At 44.7% G+C, this 19,901-nt stretch overlaps 1 protein-coding gene across 2 annotated transcripts in view; it reads left to right on the top strand.

The window, feature by feature from the left end:
* The window catches only part of LOC146868407 (prostaglandin G/H synthase 1-like), a 450,292-nt gene that overhangs the window by 289,355 nt on the left and 141,036 nt on the right, over positions 1–19,901 (top strand). For both annotated transcript variants that reach the window (XM_085609940.1, XM_085609941.1), the window contains one exon: positions 11,586–11,767. In XM_085609940.1, the coding sequence (XP_085466066.1) occupies positions 11,586–11,767 (182 nt within the window). The remainder of the gene's footprint in view (positions 1–11,585; positions 11,768–19,901) is intronic.

Here is a 19,901-nt window from a genome sequence, read left to right as displayed (position 1 = left end):
GAGCACAGGTTAATTTAAAGTGTGTATCTAGCTTACCCTGACTAGGTTTGTGGTCCATACTTGGACAGGGTGCAAACCTCTGCTAACTAGAGACCCAATTTTTGTATTAGTAGTTTTATATTGCCTGGACCAAACCCTATGCGGAAGTGATCTACATAAGGAGAGTTACGGCTGAGCCTTAAGCATTATGCTTGTCACGCCAGAAGGGGATCCACTCGTTCTAGAATGAAAAAAAAAGGTTTTGGGATGGAGAATCAAATGAACACCCACATTCTTCATTAGTGAGTTTGAGAGTGTCATTAAGATGCCTCTTAGTTAGAGACATATTGGCATAAACGAATCACCTCCTGTTTTACAGGTGTGTTTTTCGAGGAGGAGGATAAGTGGCATCAGTCACTCGTTTGAAAGATGCATAAAAAATCTCCCTTTGCTGTAGATTCCAACAAATAGCATCTGTATTTTTAAATTTCTTTTCTTTTTCCCTTTGTGTCCCGTCTGTTTCCATTTGATGTTACGGATTTACAATTCCTCAGATATTTTTCTAATTTTTTGAAAGGGATGCTATTTCTAACTTTAACTAGTGTGTGTTCGCGATTACTGCCTAAGTAATTGCTACATTTATGTGGTAAAATTAAACCATTTGCACTAAGATACCAAATACACAGTAATTACTACCCTACTAAATGCTACTCCTTTTAGCGATTTCAGAAAAGTGAACAAAAACTGTTACATTTGCTGAAATTCTCACCTCATTTAAGTTAAAAAAAAATTGCCATTAATGTTCAATTTGCAGCCACCTAAGAAAGGTGATTGGGACGTCTTTCTAACAATGACAACTCGTATGTAAATTCTTTCAAGTAAAACAGCCCGATTAAGAAACCTGTTATTCTCTTTGGTAGCCACAATATTGGGTTGTGGGACTCCCTGGTCAAGCTGTGTCACCACCTTCTGACACGCCTCTTAAACCACACCTGTATTAAAGTGTCTTCTTGCCGCAATGCCCAAGTGGTCTGCTACAACATTTGCAGTTTTTTCCACTAGGCCTGCTGTCTAGTGCTTCATTTCTCCATGTCCCCTGCATTTCTGGACGGAGGTAAACAATGAAATCGAATGTGAATGTGTCACTTGCTCCATTAGGCAGTAAGTTTGATAGATCCAAGGAAAGACTGCCCTTTTTAAAAAAGATTATATCGCGAACTAGACCCGAGGATATCCGGTATCGGAGCGCTTTACATGAGCACCAGTTTCGTTACAGATGGGCACAGTCGTTTTTGTTAGGCACACTGAGATTTAGTGATTTGCCCAGAATCACAGGATGTTGAGCGTCGTTGCCGAGACCGGAACCCTGTTCCTCAGCTTCGAAGTGACCGCTTTAGTCGTAAGACTACATCCTCTCCCCTGTTTGGTTGACAAGCAACGAACGTTTGCAGTTTGCGCTGCTGAAGGTCACCACAATTGTGAGGTGTGGTGTTTACCATGGTACTTGGAATACCTATCCCTGCACAAGACGGGGCTGCGCAGAGATCGGAAATTGCCCTCCCGCTTGTAAGAGAGCCTAATGTCTGATTTGATGTGGCATAATATACGTAACTAATGGTGCGTTCTTGAGGCTCACCTTCTTAATAGGCGGTGGGCAACAGTGCTAGCGCCTCGGAAACTCTTTATATCAGAAGGCCCATTGGATAATAACTCAGAGTTGGCTGTTTTAGACACTTTTTTTCAGAGCTTCCTGTGGGTGCCCATTCTGTCCTTGGCATCAACAAGGCGAGCACAGTCACCACATACCATCTTCTTCTCTCCTCATTAACATTAATAGGGAGAACATTTATAAACTGCTCATCAATTTCTTCCAAACCTTGCTCGAGGCTAGACTACACCGCCAAAACTTTGTTACCAACTCTGCAACTTCCCATCTCTGAACTTCCATGTTTTAATTTTAATTTTTTCCCATTATTCTGAACATCAAACGATGTACATCTGATAAGAACAGTACAGCATCGTAACACGTTTGAAAATATTGGCCAGGGATAGAGCTCTGATCGGTATCCTGCGAAGGTGCGCATGTTGTGCTATAAATTCAGAATGAACTGATGTCCCATGCTGACAGATGAGTTCCGATCTCCAAAATTCCTTGGTCTCTGCTTCAAATGAGTCAAGGATGTTCTTGTAATTATTGCCAATGGAAACAATTGAACCATCCCTTATAGAGGCATTTTTCATTGAGGCAGTGGGACACGCGGAGCATGACTGCCATTCACATTTTTTAGTAGTAAGTAGCGTACTTTTTTAAATACGTCTCCTGCAACACCTTTTTTTTTTTGCTCTATCCAGCTACGTTTTAGTGCAATCCCATTTTTCAAAAACAAATATGTTCTTTTCTGACTTGAATGTGCAAGATTCTGCCATGTTGTGAACAGGGCACTAGGACCTTGTAGCGGCGGAAGTCCTCCTAGGTTCAGAGCCAGGGCACGGGCACCAATGTCTTGCCCGGGGGACTATGCAAGAAGTGTGGGTGCATTCCAGGGTACAGTAGAGAAGGAAAACATGGACACAGGCAATTAGCCCCGTTGACAGAAACAGTTTAGCACTATATCTGTGTCGTTGTGCTACGTCACCATATTCCAAGACACAACACACTCCTCTTTCAGTTATTAATAAAACAGTCTTTAAAATCCTGAGCAATAATGGTAACCAGAACAAGAGATGTCAATTGATGGTCTATGATCATATACTTTGGGGTGCCTTGCACCTTCATTTAAATGAGTCAGTCTGTGCCTGTGACTGTCTCCACAATACAGACATGCTGTTCTAATTGTAGGATTGACACTCCACTCTTTGATGTTGGGACTCCATGTTCCCAAGCTGGACTTTTGTTTTACAAACATTGTTATGAGTTGTGCCTGTCCAGTTAATTCGACAAAAGCAAACCCAAACTACAACTGCAAGAATCCATTGTGTCTCAGGAATGGGGGACCATTCGAAGCTACGGCGGGCACATGGGCAATAGAATCCAATGGCCAACACAACTTCATTGAAAGTTCTATCCTCAGCATTAACGAATTGCGTTGCAAAATTAAGTGAAGAATAGTTCTGCAATACCTTAAGCGTCATGGCCTAGACATGACAATGTTCTAGGTCCCTCTCTTAAGAAGGCAATAAATGCAAAGCACTTGAGCGGAATGGCTATAGAGTACTTGCTCACTCGAGTTGCACCTCTGATTCCAAAGGGTTGGCAATCCTAGTAAATAGAGCCTCATCATTTTTCTCCCAGATCACATTCACAGATACACCGGGTGGTACGTAGTACATACAGGCACATAGAGGCGAAGAGACAACACCTCACCTTTGCTCACTTTACATGTCTCCAAGGTTATAGCCCTAGATGTTGGAGCAAGTATCATCCTTGCTGCTGCAATTACCTGATGGATTGCTAATACTGGGGGAAGACAACATGGCAGCCAATGAGGAGATGGACAAGAAAAGCCTAGAAGAGGGCTGAGAAACATGGGCCCACTATTGTTATTTCTGGAGGTAGTGGAACTAATAGACATCGGACAGGCTCACACTCCATCAGTGTGACAATACACATTTTACTCTAGTGTACATGACAACTACTCATGGATACTTCCTTACACAGCGAATACATATAGAACTCTTCATGGGTGCCGGGCAGATGGCCAGGGGAATATCCGTTCACTCGCCCTTATAGGTTGAACTGAAGAGGAAAGGTGCTACTGCCAGGGAGGACTGGTTTATAAACCCATGGTACCGCACAAATAGAGAGATAGCCAACCACTGTAAGTGAGCTCCAACAAATACTTAGCTAAGACCCTGGGCAGAGTTGATTTGGGGGTGACTCTTTGGGTGAACTATAAGACAGTGGCGAGCGGGCAGGAAATCTCTTTTGTGGCAGGTACACGGAAAAAGAAAAGAGAGCAAATGGATGTTATTGCGTCTAGAAATAGAGAACTTGTGCCGGTGAGAATGAGGTAACTGCTTATCGTCTTCATTTGAAGCAGCAGGAATACCTCAGTGAAGCTGAAGATGGTGCACATGTGCCTTATTGGCTTTTCAGCGCATCCTATAGGACGCAGGCAATATGTCAAGCCAGCTGTTGGACTAGTGGGTTAAAGGGAGTGGGTTCAGAAACTGGGTACCTGAGGTGTAGTCTCCCCAGAGGCAGGTAATAAAGAACATAGAAATTACAGAAACATTCACTAAGTATTTAATGGCAAATCTACTACTGTAATGATGCCAGAGAACATCAAGGACTCTCAATTGTTCTAATTAATGTTGGGATTTTTATTGATTTGTATCTCAATGTTATTACTGTTTTAGTACTGCATACATATTTTACACATTTCCTCTAAGTTAAGCCTGTCTGCTCTGACATAGCTGCCAAGTGGATGAGCTTACGTTCATTTAGTGACTTTATTGGTTCCATTTGACAAAGATTCTGATGATTATTTGAGGTGGGTACTTAACCCTCTAAACTAATAACCCAGATTTTTACAACACATTCTTGGAGTTCCAGAATTGCTCTTGAATCTCTATCCAGCTGGCGGAGCAGGTTGGAAGTTGTAGAATGTGCAGGCACCTGGTTGGCCTGTCATAGATGGAGATTCAGATCTTGCAATGGTCCCAGAATCCTAAATTTATTTTTTGTTAATGTATACCTGTGTCGCATGGCTCACATCATGGGCAACTACCAGAACAGACACTACATGTATGGTTGATGACAAATTATGAGAGCAACTTGAATTGGGCTGTAAGCCGCCAAAGACAGCAGAAAATCAACTATCTTGAGATCCATTTTACTGCGAATTGTCTTTCATGCCGCAATCCTGTGGAATTACAATGTCAGCCTTATACCTTCTATAAACCGCATAAAGAAGTGGTGTGCTCAAGGGCATTTAAGTACAAAAGATTCTACATGCCCTAGAGACCAAACCCTTAAGAACTATTTGTTAGCCACCGAGAGATTGAATTGAGAGATGTGATCGTTGTAGTAGTGAATGGAGAGTGAAAACGATGTGTATATCTGTAGGCAAGGGTACCGCCACATGTATCATAAATAGCTTCTCATCTGAGTCAAGAAAGGGAGACAACCTTTGGAATTTATATTGAATGCAGTTATGAAACACCTAATTCCAATGCTGTCGTTTGGAGGTTGGTGTGCCCTAAGTGTAGATATGGATTCCAATATTTGGTTTGGGTGATCTTGCTTGCCTATTTGATTGTGCTTATTCCAGCTGCCCGTTAAGCACCACAGAGCAAAAGAAAGCAATCCTTTAGCATGTGCAGGCTGGCTGTCCACAGTGCAGAAAAAAAACACAGCTCTACGTAAGAGATGAGCATGGGAAAAGCCAAACTGGTCTGAATATGGGCATTGTGGTCAATCTAGGCTTTGCTCAGTGCTGTCAGAATATGGTTAGTATATGGAATTTGGGCATGGGTGAACTGATGTGAGCATTACACATTTGCTGGAAGCTCAGTGAATGTGAGCGTCATAACCGCTGTCGAGTTGCAGAAGCTCTGCACACACAAGGCACCATCCTCTGGAACTCCCCCTCACTTCTTGACTGGACTCTGAGCCACATTTAGAGGTAGGCAGAAATAGGGTATCTGCCAGAATCCGTTGGATGTCCCTTGCACCCATTACCACATTCCTCTGCCTCTTTTAAAGTGCAAGGCAGGGTGTTGTTCCTAATGGCAGAGCCACTGATGGGCAGTACTCTGAAGGGAATAGTATAGGAGGGACCACTCTTTAAATGCTGACCCTTGACATCATTCCCACCTGCGGACAGTCTGTATGCATGTAGGAGCCATTTCAATAGGACAATGTCGGCCTTGAACAACTCTAGAGACCCCACCTTAAACCTTAAATAAGCCCCCTTTGATACATTTATGTTTCTGCATGTTGCCTTGAAGTCCTATGCTGTCATTCCTTACAGTACGATCAGAAGCTACCATGGTCTGGTTTGGGGCTGTGGAAAAACAATTAAAAAAAACATATTTATTGTGTCTTAATAAATAGGGGAATTCTTCTGAGTAAGGACTTTATCAAAATTGGAACCAATCTGAGCACTTCAGCAAGATTTTAGTCCACTTGTTCATTATGAGTAAACTCCACTACTGGGGTGGAGTATTGGCTAAAAATATAAACTTGTTTTCCCTGTAGCATTACATATACTTTTGGTGTTTCTGATAGATATTTCTAGCTGCAGATTCCTCAACTTGAGAATATCATCAGGCGCAAGCCTGGTTATGGAATAGCAAAAAGCAGTGCAACTCCACACCGGCAGGTGGCACTGTGAGACTCCGCACTGACTTAATTCCGTTCCAAAAGTGATAAACAGAGCCACATAAAAACATCATAGGAGCGCTGATGTCAGTTCCTTACTTCTGTGCCTTCAGAGGCAGATCTGGAACTCTGCTCTTCTTTTCTTCAGTCCTTGAAGAGGTTTACTCTCTCATTAAACTCTACCAGTGTGCAAGGCAACATGTCACTCTGTTTGTCTACAGGGTTTAAACTTTGTAAGGACTGTCACACACAGATGCCTCTGACAGGTCCCCACGAGGTGTACTACTGGTGCTTGGGTTCGGTGCACAACTCCAAGGCCTCTGACGACTGTGCCCAAATGAATTTGAAAGTCATTTGAGAACTTGAAGCTAAGAAGAACGTGGCACTACAAGACTCCATGAAGGTCCAACTCCCGGTCAAAGCCAAGGGTATGAACTCGCTCACACTCCTGAAGTCGTTCTTGTGACAGATCTTCTTTACAGTCAAAGTCTCCGGATACATCCAAAAAGAAACACTAGATGTTTTAGTTGGACTCCTCACCTTCGCCCCACTCTTTTTTTCTCAGAAAAGGCTCAATAGCGTTACTTGCCTCTAAGTGTCGCTCCTGTTCCTACGCAGAGTTGAATTCAACCTTGGTCCTGATACACCTGAGTTCCAGAGTCCATTGGCGACATTGCAGTAGGTCAAAGCCCTTAAGAAGGCATGCTGCAGGTCTTTGGCATGCTTCCACGTCCCTCTGGTGTACCTTCAGGTGCCAAGGATCTGCTGGAGCCTCCAGGTGGGTTACTGCCAGCAAATCTGTCCCTGTGCCACTTGAACCCCTTTCAGGTTCACCTTTCTGTTTCGGTGTTGATGCAGACTTCTGGTCTAGTGCCACAATCTGTGCAGGACAACACCGGCATCAACACTGCTGGGAACCAGAGACCATACTTAATCCCTCTGATTCTGATACCATACCATTACTGCACACTTACATATATACACTTACCAACTTTTGGGTTCAGACTCCGACCAGAGCCAGCCTTATGGATCAAAGAGGGTGAAGAGTTTTCCAAACCCTATGATGAGAATAACTGGTAGATGGACCTACAAGATGCCGGTGCTTTAGATTCCCTACCAGCCACTGGGCTGGTTTTCCCCCCAGACCATCAACAGAGGAAACACAAAACATTTGCGCCTGTTATTTAGGGAGTTGCTGAAGTCCTTTACCTCTCCCTCCCCACTATAGAGATAAAAACCAGTGTGCTTTCTGAAGTCCTTCAGATTAGCCAGACACCTACCGTGCCTCTTCTACCTTTCAAAGAGGCTCTCACTTATACACTCGCAGGTACTTGGACGTAGCCATGTTTTGGCCCTCTGCACCTTGCCAGAGAACAGCTTCAGGCAACTCTGACATTTTAACCCATCATTCAGCTCCCTGGAGTTTGGTGGTGTAGACATCCACCGTAAAGTCAACACTAATACCTTTCTGACTACTTCTGACAGTCCAAATATATGGAAATGTTTGGCAAGAGAGTATTCTTCTCCTGTCTCCTTGGACATGGTTAGTGAGATCTTACTGGCTATCCAAGAAGACATATGGGCTTCCTTGGTCCAAACCATCCAGGATGTTTAGGATGTGGCAAAATTTGTCATCTGCTCCGACTTAGAAACCGCTGATTGTCGAGAAAGGATAAATGGTACAAGCATGGTGCTACAGCACCTTGCATAGAAGTGATCTTCAGGCTTTAAAGGGGACATCTAGGCCCCCCTAATGGACATGTCCTTCAATGGTTCCAGAATGTTCGGTGACAAGGCAGTCTTGGATCTGGAGCACTTTAAAGTGAGCTGGACCACAGCATGCTGTTTGGTTTTTTGACACAAGTCCGGCAATTCCCCCGAACAGTTTTGCCGTTTTCGAGACTATGGGGGAGACAGGTTATATCGACAAAACAGGCCCAACGGGCCGCACAACAGGCATCCCAGCAAATTCAAGGTCGGGCCTTGGATCCAACAAACAATGACCAGACCACCAGTACCCTTTGGCCAAAGAAGGCATAGAGGGCACGGCCTCAAAAGTAGGGAGTGGATGTTATTCCCACTAATTCCTTGTGCAGAAGGAGAAAAGATGCCTTCATCCTATTTTGGATCTTCGCCCTCTCAATGCCTATCTGCGAAAGGACAAATTCAAATGGTTCATACTGGCCCAGGTTCTATTTGCAGTGAAACCGGGAGACTAGATGGTTGTGTTGGTCCTGCGGGGTGCCTATTTTCAAATCCCTGTCCTGTAGGCCCACAGTCACTACATGCAGTTCAAGGTTGGCCATGAGCATTTTCAGTTTGACATGTTCGATTTTTGCCTCACTAGTGCCGCTCCAGAATTCACAAAGCGAATGGTAGTAGTGACTGTCCATCTTTAGAGGTTTGGGGGATCCAGTCTTCCCCTACCCCAGCAACTGGCTGTTAAAGACAGGCTTGGCACAAGCAGTCTTAAACCACCTCCAGATGTTGATGAATAATATGATACTGCTAGGGTTCTTAATCAACCTGCCAAAGTTGCAAATGACTCCTTTGCAGAGACTTCCTTACATCAGAGCCATGTTTTCAGCCTCTGTACTGGGTCTCAGTGATGACAGCTCTGAGGCTTCTTGGCCTACTGACCTCCTGTATCCTGCTTGTTGATCATGCCAGATCACACTTGCAAGCAGTACAGTGCAATGGGATGTCTCAGTGGGCCCAGCACCAAGGGATCCTGTCAGATTCCATCCAGGTTTTGGTGGAGACTGCAAAACATCTGTAGTTGTGGCTACTCAGCTGCTGTTGAACCAGCGGCAGACCCTTCTCCTTACCCCACCCAGAGGTGACAATGGTTACAGACGTGTCAATGCTGGGTTGGAGAGTGGGTCTGGGAGAGTTGGAGATTAGATTACTCTGGTTTCCATCAATTTGCTGGAGTTATGGGTGATTCATTTGGCGTTGAAGGCCTTCCTTACAACGATCAAAGGCAGGCTGGTGTAGGTTCTCAGGGACAACCCCACTGCCATATGGTACTGTAACAAGCTGGGGTGGGGGTCAGGTCTTGAGTCTTGTGTCAGGAGACTCTGATCTGAACCATCAGGGTGTTTCCCTTGTCCTACATCACCTGGCAGGATCTTTAAACACCAGGGACGAATAAACTCAGACTCTAGGAAATCATGATTGGCAGTTCTACCCAGAGGTGGCGCCGGATGTCTTCCAGCAATATTGAGAACCCTGGCTGCATCTTTACACAACTGCAGAGAATGCACAATGTCCACACATTTGTTCACTGGAGTTCCCAAGAAGGCTGTCTCTCTGAGGCTCATTCAGTATAGAGTGGAGCACAGCACTTCGCTATGCCTTCCCACCTCTACCTCTTCTGCCCAGAGTTCTGAAAACGATTAGGAATTACTGGGCCTAAGTCATTGTAGTGGCTACAGATTGGGTCAGGAGAGTTTTGTGCCCAGAACATTATGGCATGAGCATTTGTCCTCCGATCAGGCTGCCATTCCTAGTGTCTTCTGTCAGAGCAGCAGGACAAGGTCTTGCACTTGTACCTGTGAAAACTGCACCTCCGCTTGTAAATGAGGCAGTGTCAGTTGATCTCTTTTGATATCCCTTCCAAAGTCATTGTTGTTGTCTATCAGCCTGGCACCATTCCACGAAATCAGTGTTTGCCAGACGCTAGAATTCTTGTGGCTTGGTGCCTCACCCACCAGACAGACCAGTTGCAAGCCAAACTGCAGGATGTCTTTTTCTTTGTTCTCTCTTTTGCCCAGAAAGGACTTGCAATGAGCTCTGTAAAGGTCACTTACCAGCTTTCTCAAACCTTTTTGTATTTGCTGGACCAGCCCTCTCTAATCAAATCACCTGTTGTAAAGCATTTTTCAAAGGTTTGCAACATATGTTTCTCCCAAAGTCCTCTGTAATGCCACACTCTTATATTTGGTTCTCACTTTACTAATGTGTACCCCTTGCAAGCCAATGCACAGTTTCCCTTTATGACTCTTGTCCTTGTAATATGTCTTTCTTATTGCGGTAACATCAATGAGCCGCATGAGTGAGCTTCAAGCCCTCTTGGTCCAACTGCCTTATTCCACCAATTTGCCTGACAAACTGGGGTTAAGAACTCTGGCTTTATTTGTGCTGAAGGAAGTAACATCTTTTCATGTTGGACAAGCTATCACACTTCTGAGGTTCTTTCCTCTACATCATTCCCCAACAGAGGAAGAGAATTTTACGTGGTCCCCAAACGAGAGCTAAGCTTTTGCATTTATCGTACCAGCGAACCTCAAGTGGGCGGTCAGCTCTTGGTAGGGTTCTCTAGAATAATAAAAGGCAAGGTGGGTCAGAAGTGGACCATATTGCAGTGGATAGTCCTCTGTATCAAGATCTAACTACAGATTCATCAGTGTCCCTTCCACCCTTTGCTCTGTCGAATGGTCTCCTTTTCCATCCAAAAATGTCTCATTTTAGGAATCTGCACACTGGTCCTTTCAATCTGCAGATGGCCTCCACCTCTCTGGGCACGGACAAGCTCACGAAAGAACATGACGTCCGCACTCATGGATGCTGCTTATATACAGCTCTGCTTGACACTTCCAGAGCGGAACAATGCTGGCGTGGAGCCACACGCCACCACCCTCAGCTGTACAAAAGTACTACTTTCTTATTTTCTGGATCCAGTCTGGTGGCAGGGTGACAAATCTGAGATTGGATAGAATATCTGCCTGAAAGAGCATTACTGATAGTAAGTTATTCTTCTAAGCACTGTAAATAGCAAGTGGTACTACAACCCAGTTTTTTTCACTCTTCTGTCCTTCAGTCTGATCTGCTGAGAATTGAGCTCTTGACCTTCCAGTACACAGCCTTTGTTAGCAGCAAACATTCAGCTCACTGAGCCATCATGCTGGCTCTGTGATCCATGTAGATTCCAATGTAATGTTTTGAAATTCTTGCCAGTACTTTAAGTAGGCAGGTACTCACATGTTTCTGAGTGCCTGCACTTCCTTCATTTGAAAGTGAGAGTACCTACACTTCCCAGCAAGACTACAATACTATTAATGGCAGAGCACCGGAACGTTTGAGTAGCAAGCAAGTACTCTGAGATAGTGAATACCTGCACTTTTATCATTACATAGCAATTACTGTTAATTAAATACTATGTATGGTGGTGCATGAAAAATTATATTGGGAAGAAGAAACATGTAACCACCAGAACACAGGCTATTCCTATGTAATGCTTACTACTCACATTACTGCCAATTTTTCCATTTCTATACAGGGTTTGAGGTCCTTCCTGATGCGCAGCTGGTGGCAGAAAAGTTTCTGTTAAGAAGGAAATTTGTGCCGGATCCGCAGAAGACCAATCTCTTGTTCGCATTCTTTGCTCAGCATTTTACGCACCAGTTTTTCAGGACCTTTGGGAGAATGGGGCGCGGATTTACAAAAGCACTGGGCCACGGGGTAAGATTTGATGTGAAAAGCAGTTGCCCTGTTCTTCACAAAAAAGCAAATATGCATATTGAAATGTGTTGAAGTTTGGCAGTGTGACTCTTATGGGCTCTTAAGGGGTCCAACATTTAACTGATGAGGTAATACTGAGCATGGAGGTATTGGTATGAGAAGGTGAAGTAATTACCAGGTCCATGGTTGCTGCACTGTTACGAGTCTTGTCCATTGTGGGGTAACATGGATGCATATCGTATGTAGTTCAAGTCAAAGCAACTCCGGTCTTTCCCATGTTCACAATTCGCAAAGGTTTTTCATACACAGCGTCGAGGTAATTTTTAAAAATGCCTTAATCTGTGTGTAAACATAACAGGGAAGTTAAAAAAAAGTAACTAGGAGGAGTAGGAATCTACTAAATATAAGGTATAAGTAGGTTTGCAAAAGATATACTGCAACATGCATTCATCTGGAAACTTACTTTACAAATCAAATGTTTGTGATAACATTCTCTTGCAAAAGTATTTTTATTTGTATAAAGTGTACCAGAGTTACCCAACTAAATTCTTTCATCAAGCTTTGGCAATGCCAGTAGGTCAGGCTTATGGATTCACTGTCAAGCCAGACCTAAATCCATGTAGGTTAATGACTGCCCTCCTCCCATCTGTGCTGCTGTCCGAGTAATCCATAAATTATCTAGTTATATAAGTCAGTTAAATAGGATTACAATGTCATGTGTGTACCCCTTAAAGTTCAACTTCAGGCTGCTGGATAAATTAAATGATCACAACTATGTGGAGGGTGAGCACTTTTTTTGTGGAAGCACACAACATCTCGCCAATCAAAACATACTCCTGGCTTCCACCGTATGGGCGGACCCAAAGACCCACTCTAGTGATGCTCACATAATTGTCAGGCGACAGCTGTGCTGTCGAGTCAGACCATAATTATCTGTAGCGCTTTGTAGAACCTTGCCAGGGTGCAAGAGTTCTGTAAATAAGTAGATACATATGACAATGCACCAGGAGTACTCATAAAAGACAGGAGAGTAACGTTTTGCAGCCCATGCATTGGGTAACATAACATTTTACAAAATGATTAATGGTGGATAGACAACATACCCATTATGCTTCAATGTTTATCTTGTTCATAAAGAAGTGGTGAAAACCCTGCTTGAATCCTAACAATATCTTTAGGAAACAACTGTCTACTAAGCAGCAATTTATGCTGTTTTTAGCACATTGAGGAGGTGGCCAGGTATATTTGGAAAGAGTTCCAAATATTAAGTGCATAACGGGAGAAGGAGCACTTCATGGTAGATATTGTCTTGTTCTTTTGAATTTCTGCTCTAAGGTATAATTTTACCCTCACTGCTCTATTTTGTCTTGAGATGCCTAGTTTTATTTCAAGCTAGCACCTGAGATGCCTTGTCTGTGACGCAGGCATTCTACAAAAAGATCAAAATATGATTTATGTTCATGATCATAATAAAAATGTTTACTTTTTAGCTTATATCAGTCACATTTTGGTTTTGTTACTGTTTAAGTGTTGTTCCCAGCATTTGGAAATACTCTGTGGTGGTGCTTGTTTCTGCCCTCGGCATGGTATACCAATTCATATTTCTAGGCGCCGCCGCCAAGTAAATGACAGCCATGCATCCTATCTCTACTCCGACACAGGCATACATACATATTGATGCATTGCTGCTGAGAGCTGCTTACTGCAAATGTTCAACTTTGGTACCAGCTCGAGCACTGCAAACAAACCCTCGGAAGACCCTGTAGACATAGAAAGAGGACAATGCTGTGAGTGTGTATGTAGGTCATTGTCATACCAATAATAGAAAATGCCGGTAAATTAATGAACACAAGGTTTTCTTTATTTTAATTATTTTTTAATCATAATTTGCATCAATTATAAGGTATCTGTAAATGAATACTATTACAAGTCTCATAACTCTTACACTTCTCATGTCCGGCCCATGCTGCCTGTATCACTTCCATTGTGATCCTTATCCCACCTTCCCTTGTATTGCTCAAACACCTAACCACATCATAGTTTGAGTACCACCCAATTTTCCCAATTGTATAATTACCCCTAACTTAGTCCAGTAGATAACACACTCACCACAGCGTCTCTCGGCAACATCGTCTCTCCCATATCCCCTTATAACAGAGTCTGCCATGGGTTAGTCTTGCCCCATGTTCCCCAAATCTTTCAGAATTTCTTCATACTTACTCTTCCCTTATATCCCTCTCTCTCTAGTAACTTCCACTGTTCCATCCCTAGTTTCTAGTCTCGACAGCCAGGTGGTATGCCGTCTTCCCACTTCTGGGCAATATCTTGTTTGGCGACCATGCAGCCTGTGTTGACCAGAACCGCCTGGCTCTGTGTTAGATCTGTGAGACCCCAAATACTCAGCAGAGCTACCTGAGGTTGTAGAGCCTTGGGCATTCCAACCACTTACCACAGTGAGTTACCCACTACATCCCAGAACGGAGTTAAGTTGGAGCAGCTCCAGATCGTGTGTAATAATGTGCATTCACTCCCACAGCCCCACATACATAGCGCATTTACCATTTTCCCTATTTTACGAAGTAAAACCCAAGTATAGTACGCCATATGCAATATTATGAGTTATTATGGCTTTGATCGTGGCTGCTGCTGGGAATCCAAGTCCATGAACATAGCTGCTAAGTTTTCAAATTGCTTATGTGTGATATTTCCAGGGTCTCAACCTGCGTATGTGTGACATTTCATAGCCTATGTGTATCACTTACAGAGCCACTTTATCACTTGCAAATCCAAGCAGTGAAATCCATGAAATAAGATCAACATCAAAAATACCCTGAGCGGTGCCGAAAGGAGTTCTAGAAATTGCTTTGAAACAGCTGCACTAGCCCAAAAGTGCTTCTAGAAAACTATTGACACAGCTGTTGGGTTAACAAATGATAGTACTGTGGGCCAGGCAACAATTTGTCATCATAGCAGGGGTCCAGGTGCTGCCAGCGTTTTACAATGCTGGTGACGCGGGTAGTAGGGCCCAGATTTACAAAAAACTCCTGCAGTGCAGCACAGCAACTAAAGTTTCTGTTTTAGGCAAATTCTTTGTTTCACCCACCCTCCTTTTTCTGCATGATGACATCTGAGAGTACCTTCAAATGTGTGAGTCAAGGATATGAACACTGAACAAAAACCTATTGCGCTTCATGTAAAAGACTTTAATGTGGCACCATGTTTAATGAGAACCTAGGCCACTACATATAGCACACATGCAACTGACTTAACCCTTAGTTCTTTACAGTCATTGTCGTCATGCCAGGGGGCAGGAATGTTTCCAAGTAAATGCCTCTCAGCTCAGTGATCTAATCTGATGTACTAAGGTGAAGCACTTCCACATGGTTAAAGAAATACCCTTTTTTTTTAATTCTGAAGAAACAAACAGATTTTTACATTGTTTGTTGTATGATTTGCATGCCAAATATTTTGAGGCTCGGCACATGCACAGGCTGTTAGCTCTGATTACCCTGTTAATTTGTTGGCTGACCCACCTCTACCACTCCACTGGATGAAACCTGGTGGTGCTTTATGAAGTCACCATACCAGTGTGTCAAGTATGGTCTTGTCACAACCATCTCTTTGAGGCACTGTTGCTCTCTAGTGGTGTTTATTTCCGATTTTGTCAGAGGGCAAGAACAGCCCATCTTCTCAGCAAAGGCATACCTTCATCAGGTAACCATGACAACCCTGCCATCTCCTTACACCCTTTTTAGGTTGATCCTACAGCGCTTGCACTGTCAGCATGATCTGTTGTATGTACTAAGGGCCTGAATCCGATGCGGTTTGGAAATCATGCAGACCGAATCTGTTTGGGAATGGTTTTCAACCGACTTGGATCGGGAGAGTCCGACCGACCGAGGACGATGCATCCGGATGCTTCCACATACGATTGGTTGGACTCCTATTAACTTCAATGGGAGCCTATGTTCCGACAGAATGCATAGGCTTCCATTGAAGAAATGGGTGGCTGGGGAAAATCGGGCACCCTGTGGCTGGCATCCCCTGGTCCTGCCACACTGTGCATGGCTGGTAAGGGGGGACCCATGGGTACCCCACTGGCCCGATTGGCAAGGCTCTGTGTGCAGGGAGCCCACTAAGGGCCCTTAAAGTCTTATTCTGACTGCCAATTTGAGTCGGACGGCACGATTCAGAAAGGCTGTCTAAATCCAGCATCGTAATCGGTTGTTCGGAAACGTGGCCCGTAGAGACGTACGATTCTGCTCCGTACAGCTCGGTCATTCCAAATGCCGCCGGGTTTGGATTGGGATATTCCTAACACCTAAAATTGCATCGTACTCGGTGGGTCAGAAACCTTTCCGATTGGGACAGAAAGACACGGTCCCGATCCGATTCGGACGTAGCAAATGGCGTTAGGAGGCCTTCCTAACCGCATCGCAATCAGGCCCTCAGTGGGGTTAAACTCCTCCCATCACTTTGGATTTGTGTAGTCGGTTGTCTTGTAAAAATCCTTGCTAGTGGGTAATTTGGCTTCCTGGTCACTCCTTTTTTCCCAGGTGTTCACTTCCCTGGAGTATCACCGCAGGACTTGGAGGCTTCCACTTTTTTCTGTTAGTTTCTGCTCAGGGACCTTACAAAAAGTTTTGACCTTTTCCCTGGCTCAGCGTAGTTCCCGATTCATGGATGCTGTGCTTTATCTTTCACAGATGCTCATTATTATTGTTGTCTTGTCTGTTTTTTTGAGGCTTTGTCTATTATAGTGTTTCCAGGACATGGCGGCATTCTGGCCAAACAGCTACACCTGCACTCGTGCATGGCGTTTCTACCCCCCCCCCCCGAACCTCCCCCCCCCCTCCCCCCCCCCCCCCCCGGGAGGCGGGGTCATGACATTGCTGCTGAAATGGGGAACACTGGCATGGGATTCTAGAACATCGCAGTGGCTGGTGATGTAAAGTGAAAACTTGTCCAGCCCCTCCTTTGCCATTTGGGATTCCTGTTGCTCATCAAGCGCTACCCTAACTACCAGTTTTTGCATGGGTAAAGCAAAGTTTTGGTTAGATTTGCCTGTGCGCAGCAAGATGTTGCAGGGCACCTTGCTCCTTCCCACTTTACACGTCCTCAAAGGAAGACAGAGCTCAGCACTGGACAGTGCATAGATACAGTGGATTTTGTGGCGTATAGGATAATGTGCTGTATGGCTAAATGCTTCTAACATTTAGTGAGTAGACCGATTTTTAGCCAGGTTATGAACTTGCTTGTGTTTGGGGTTGTTGTGGATGTGTTAAATTTCGAACACAATTTGAACTTAAGAGTAAAGATGGCTATAGAAAGGTATGTAACTCTAGAGACAGTGATGTTGCTGCGTAGTGCCATCATGCGAAGGAATTTGTGCCCGATACTAAATCTACTGTTCGTTAAACACCTTCCTCCCCTCCTCTTACCCACTTACAAGACCCTGCTCTAGTGCCCGTGTCTCACCCTAGGTTTTCCTTTTAAGATGTCCGATGCTTTCGGTGTCTCCTCCCTCTGTTCTAGCTGCAGCTCCTCCTCCCTGGCTAAGGCACACAAGCCACTCACGGACTTTAGGGCTAAGAAGGCTGCACAGGAGTCCAGGGTTCCTCTGCCATCCTTGCTGCACTGGTGCCCTTCGTGGTGACCTTCATTGCATGTCCTCCTCGGAGCCCTTCCTCATCTGTTCATCTCAAGGCCCTCCACTGTCTCCTGCTACTCTGCCTTTGTCTTACCGAGTTCTTCACTGCCTCCTCCAATGAGAGCCCACTACTGCCTACTTACTTCGACCCCTTCACTGCTCCTTAGAACCCAGTATTGCCTCCTGCACCCTCGGTTCCCCTTCAGAACCCTTGACTGCTGTGCTTTTTCAGATTCCCCCTCTGAGGAACCTGTCGTAGGAACCTGTTGAAGCCTTCAACGGTTTCCCTCAGCCATCCATGACTGCTTGGGGGTGAGGCACAGCTGGCTCTAGTTTCTGGGCTGATCATGGCTGAAGGAGGACACCTCTCTGGGCTTTACTTTTCATGAGGTTTGAGTCAGTTGGGCACAAACTCAAGCCTTGTGTGTAAACACCCAGCCAGTCCCAGTGCTGCAGGCAGACACACACCCTTCGCAACCCTCACAAGCCCCTGGCTCTCTGGAGTTGGGCATTGCCTGACCCGGCCTGACTGGTACTGGTAAGTTCCTCACAGTGATTCCTCATGCAGCATAGCATGATGGTGTCCCAGCCTATACATGCCCATGCTATGTCAGTTCTTACTTCTGTCTGGTCTCACCTTTCTGTCCTCATTGTGCAGACCTCTGTCTGTCCTTATCTCTGCACTGTCCTGTGTTGTCCTCACTTTTGAGTGTCCTCGCCTTGTTAAAATATTGAACACTCTCCCAGGGCTAATATTTAAGTTCAAACTAAATTCTTCACTTAAGCTCTCTTCTCCATCACTGAGGCGATGTCCGTGCACCAGCCCCACCCCATTGACAAAGTCAATAGGTCTCCCATTGGCAAGACCTATTGCCATTGCCAATGCTTGTTTATCCTGTCGGACAGGAGGCAAAGTCCCAGCTAAATACTGTCAGAAACCCTAATTGCAAATATCTTTTTAGAAACAAAGGAACACTGCGGACAAATGGTACAGAGCTCAAAAAACCTCTCCGAATTGCCAATGCGGAAATGACTAACAATCTGATCTGTGATGAGTGGCACTAGGTAAGGTTGGTTAGCCTGACCCATGATGTGTGGCACTTGGCAAGGCCGCATGAATAGACCTAGGAAGATGAAAAAGCAGAGCTTAGCTACAAGCCAATCTATATCTGACGTGGAAAATATTTAATTATTAGCAAAAAGATGGGAAATCCCAGAGAGTGAAGGCGGACTACAATTTGTGGACATTATTTCTTGTTTTTTTTAATTCATTGAGCCCTCAGGTTATTCCCTGTTAATGCATGACTTTCATTGATTCACAGTCCTTTGATTAGTTCCTATAGGCGTAAGAGTTGAAACGCAGTTTGGGTGGGAAACCCTTGCTCATTCTGGGAATACGTGCATGGTAACAGGTTTGTAAGGTGTCCCAACTATTTCCGAAGGACACCCCTACACTCCCATTGGCACAGCCTTATTTCTACCCCAGGATGTTACAACTGCAGAAATGTCCACTCATTCAGAAGCTTTTCTGCATTCTTTAGTGCGGTCTTTGCACTGAAAGATCCGCATATCCTAAATCTTTCAATCAGGACCTAAACTGTAAGTGCATAGATGGCATATGTGATACCCATGAAGAGAAAAGACAAAATTAAACCCCAAAATGGTTTGTGTCTATAGGATTTTAATTCTCTCTGAAAGAGTTTGTACATTTTCTCAATTACGTCAATGGCACTGATTTTCTATAAGGGTATGTTTAAGGGCTCATTCCTCTGCAAAAAATACATTTTTTTTTTTTCAAAATGTAATTTGCAGAAAACAATTCTCGCTCAGTCTGAACCTGAGCAAAATGATACAGCAAGTTCTACTTTGGGCCCGATTCGGATGCGGTTTGGAAGATCTCCTAACCGCATTTGCTCTGTCTGAATCGGTTGGGAACCTGTCTTTCCGACCGAATCGAAAAGGTTTCCGACCGACCAGGTACGATGTGAGTTAGGTGTTAGGAATATCCCAATCCAAACCCGACGGCATTCAGAATGCCAGAGTTGTACGGAGCAGAATCGTATGCCTCTACGGGCCGTGTTTCCGAACGACTGATTACGATGCTGGATTCGGACAGCCTTTCAAATCGTGCCGTCCGACTTGACTCGGCAATCAGAATCAGACTTTGAGAGCCCTTTGCGGGTTCCCCTGCACCCAGAGCCTTCCCAATCGGGCCCATGGGGGTACCCATGTGTCCCCCCTTACCAGCCATTCACAGTGTGGCAGGCACCAGGGGGTGCCCTCCACAGGGTGCCCGATTTTCCCCAGCCACCCCTTTCTTCAATGGGATCTTATGCATTCAGAAACATAGGCTCTCATTGAAGTCAATGGGAGTCCAACCAAATCGTATCTGGAAGCATCTGGATGCATCGGTCAGACCATTCTCAAAAATTCGGGCCGAATACCGCTGCCTTAGCCTTGAAAATGTCACTGGCGTGACGAAAC

The sequence above is a fragment of the Triturus cristatus genome, chromosome 1_2 (assembly GCF_964204655.1).
Source record: "Triturus cristatus chromosome 1_2, aTriCri1.1, whole genome shotgun sequence".
Taxonomy (NCBI): Eukaryota; Metazoa; Chordata; class Amphibia; order Caudata; family Salamandridae; genus Triturus; species Triturus cristatus.
This window is presented reverse-complemented; position numbering and strand designations above follow the sequence as displayed.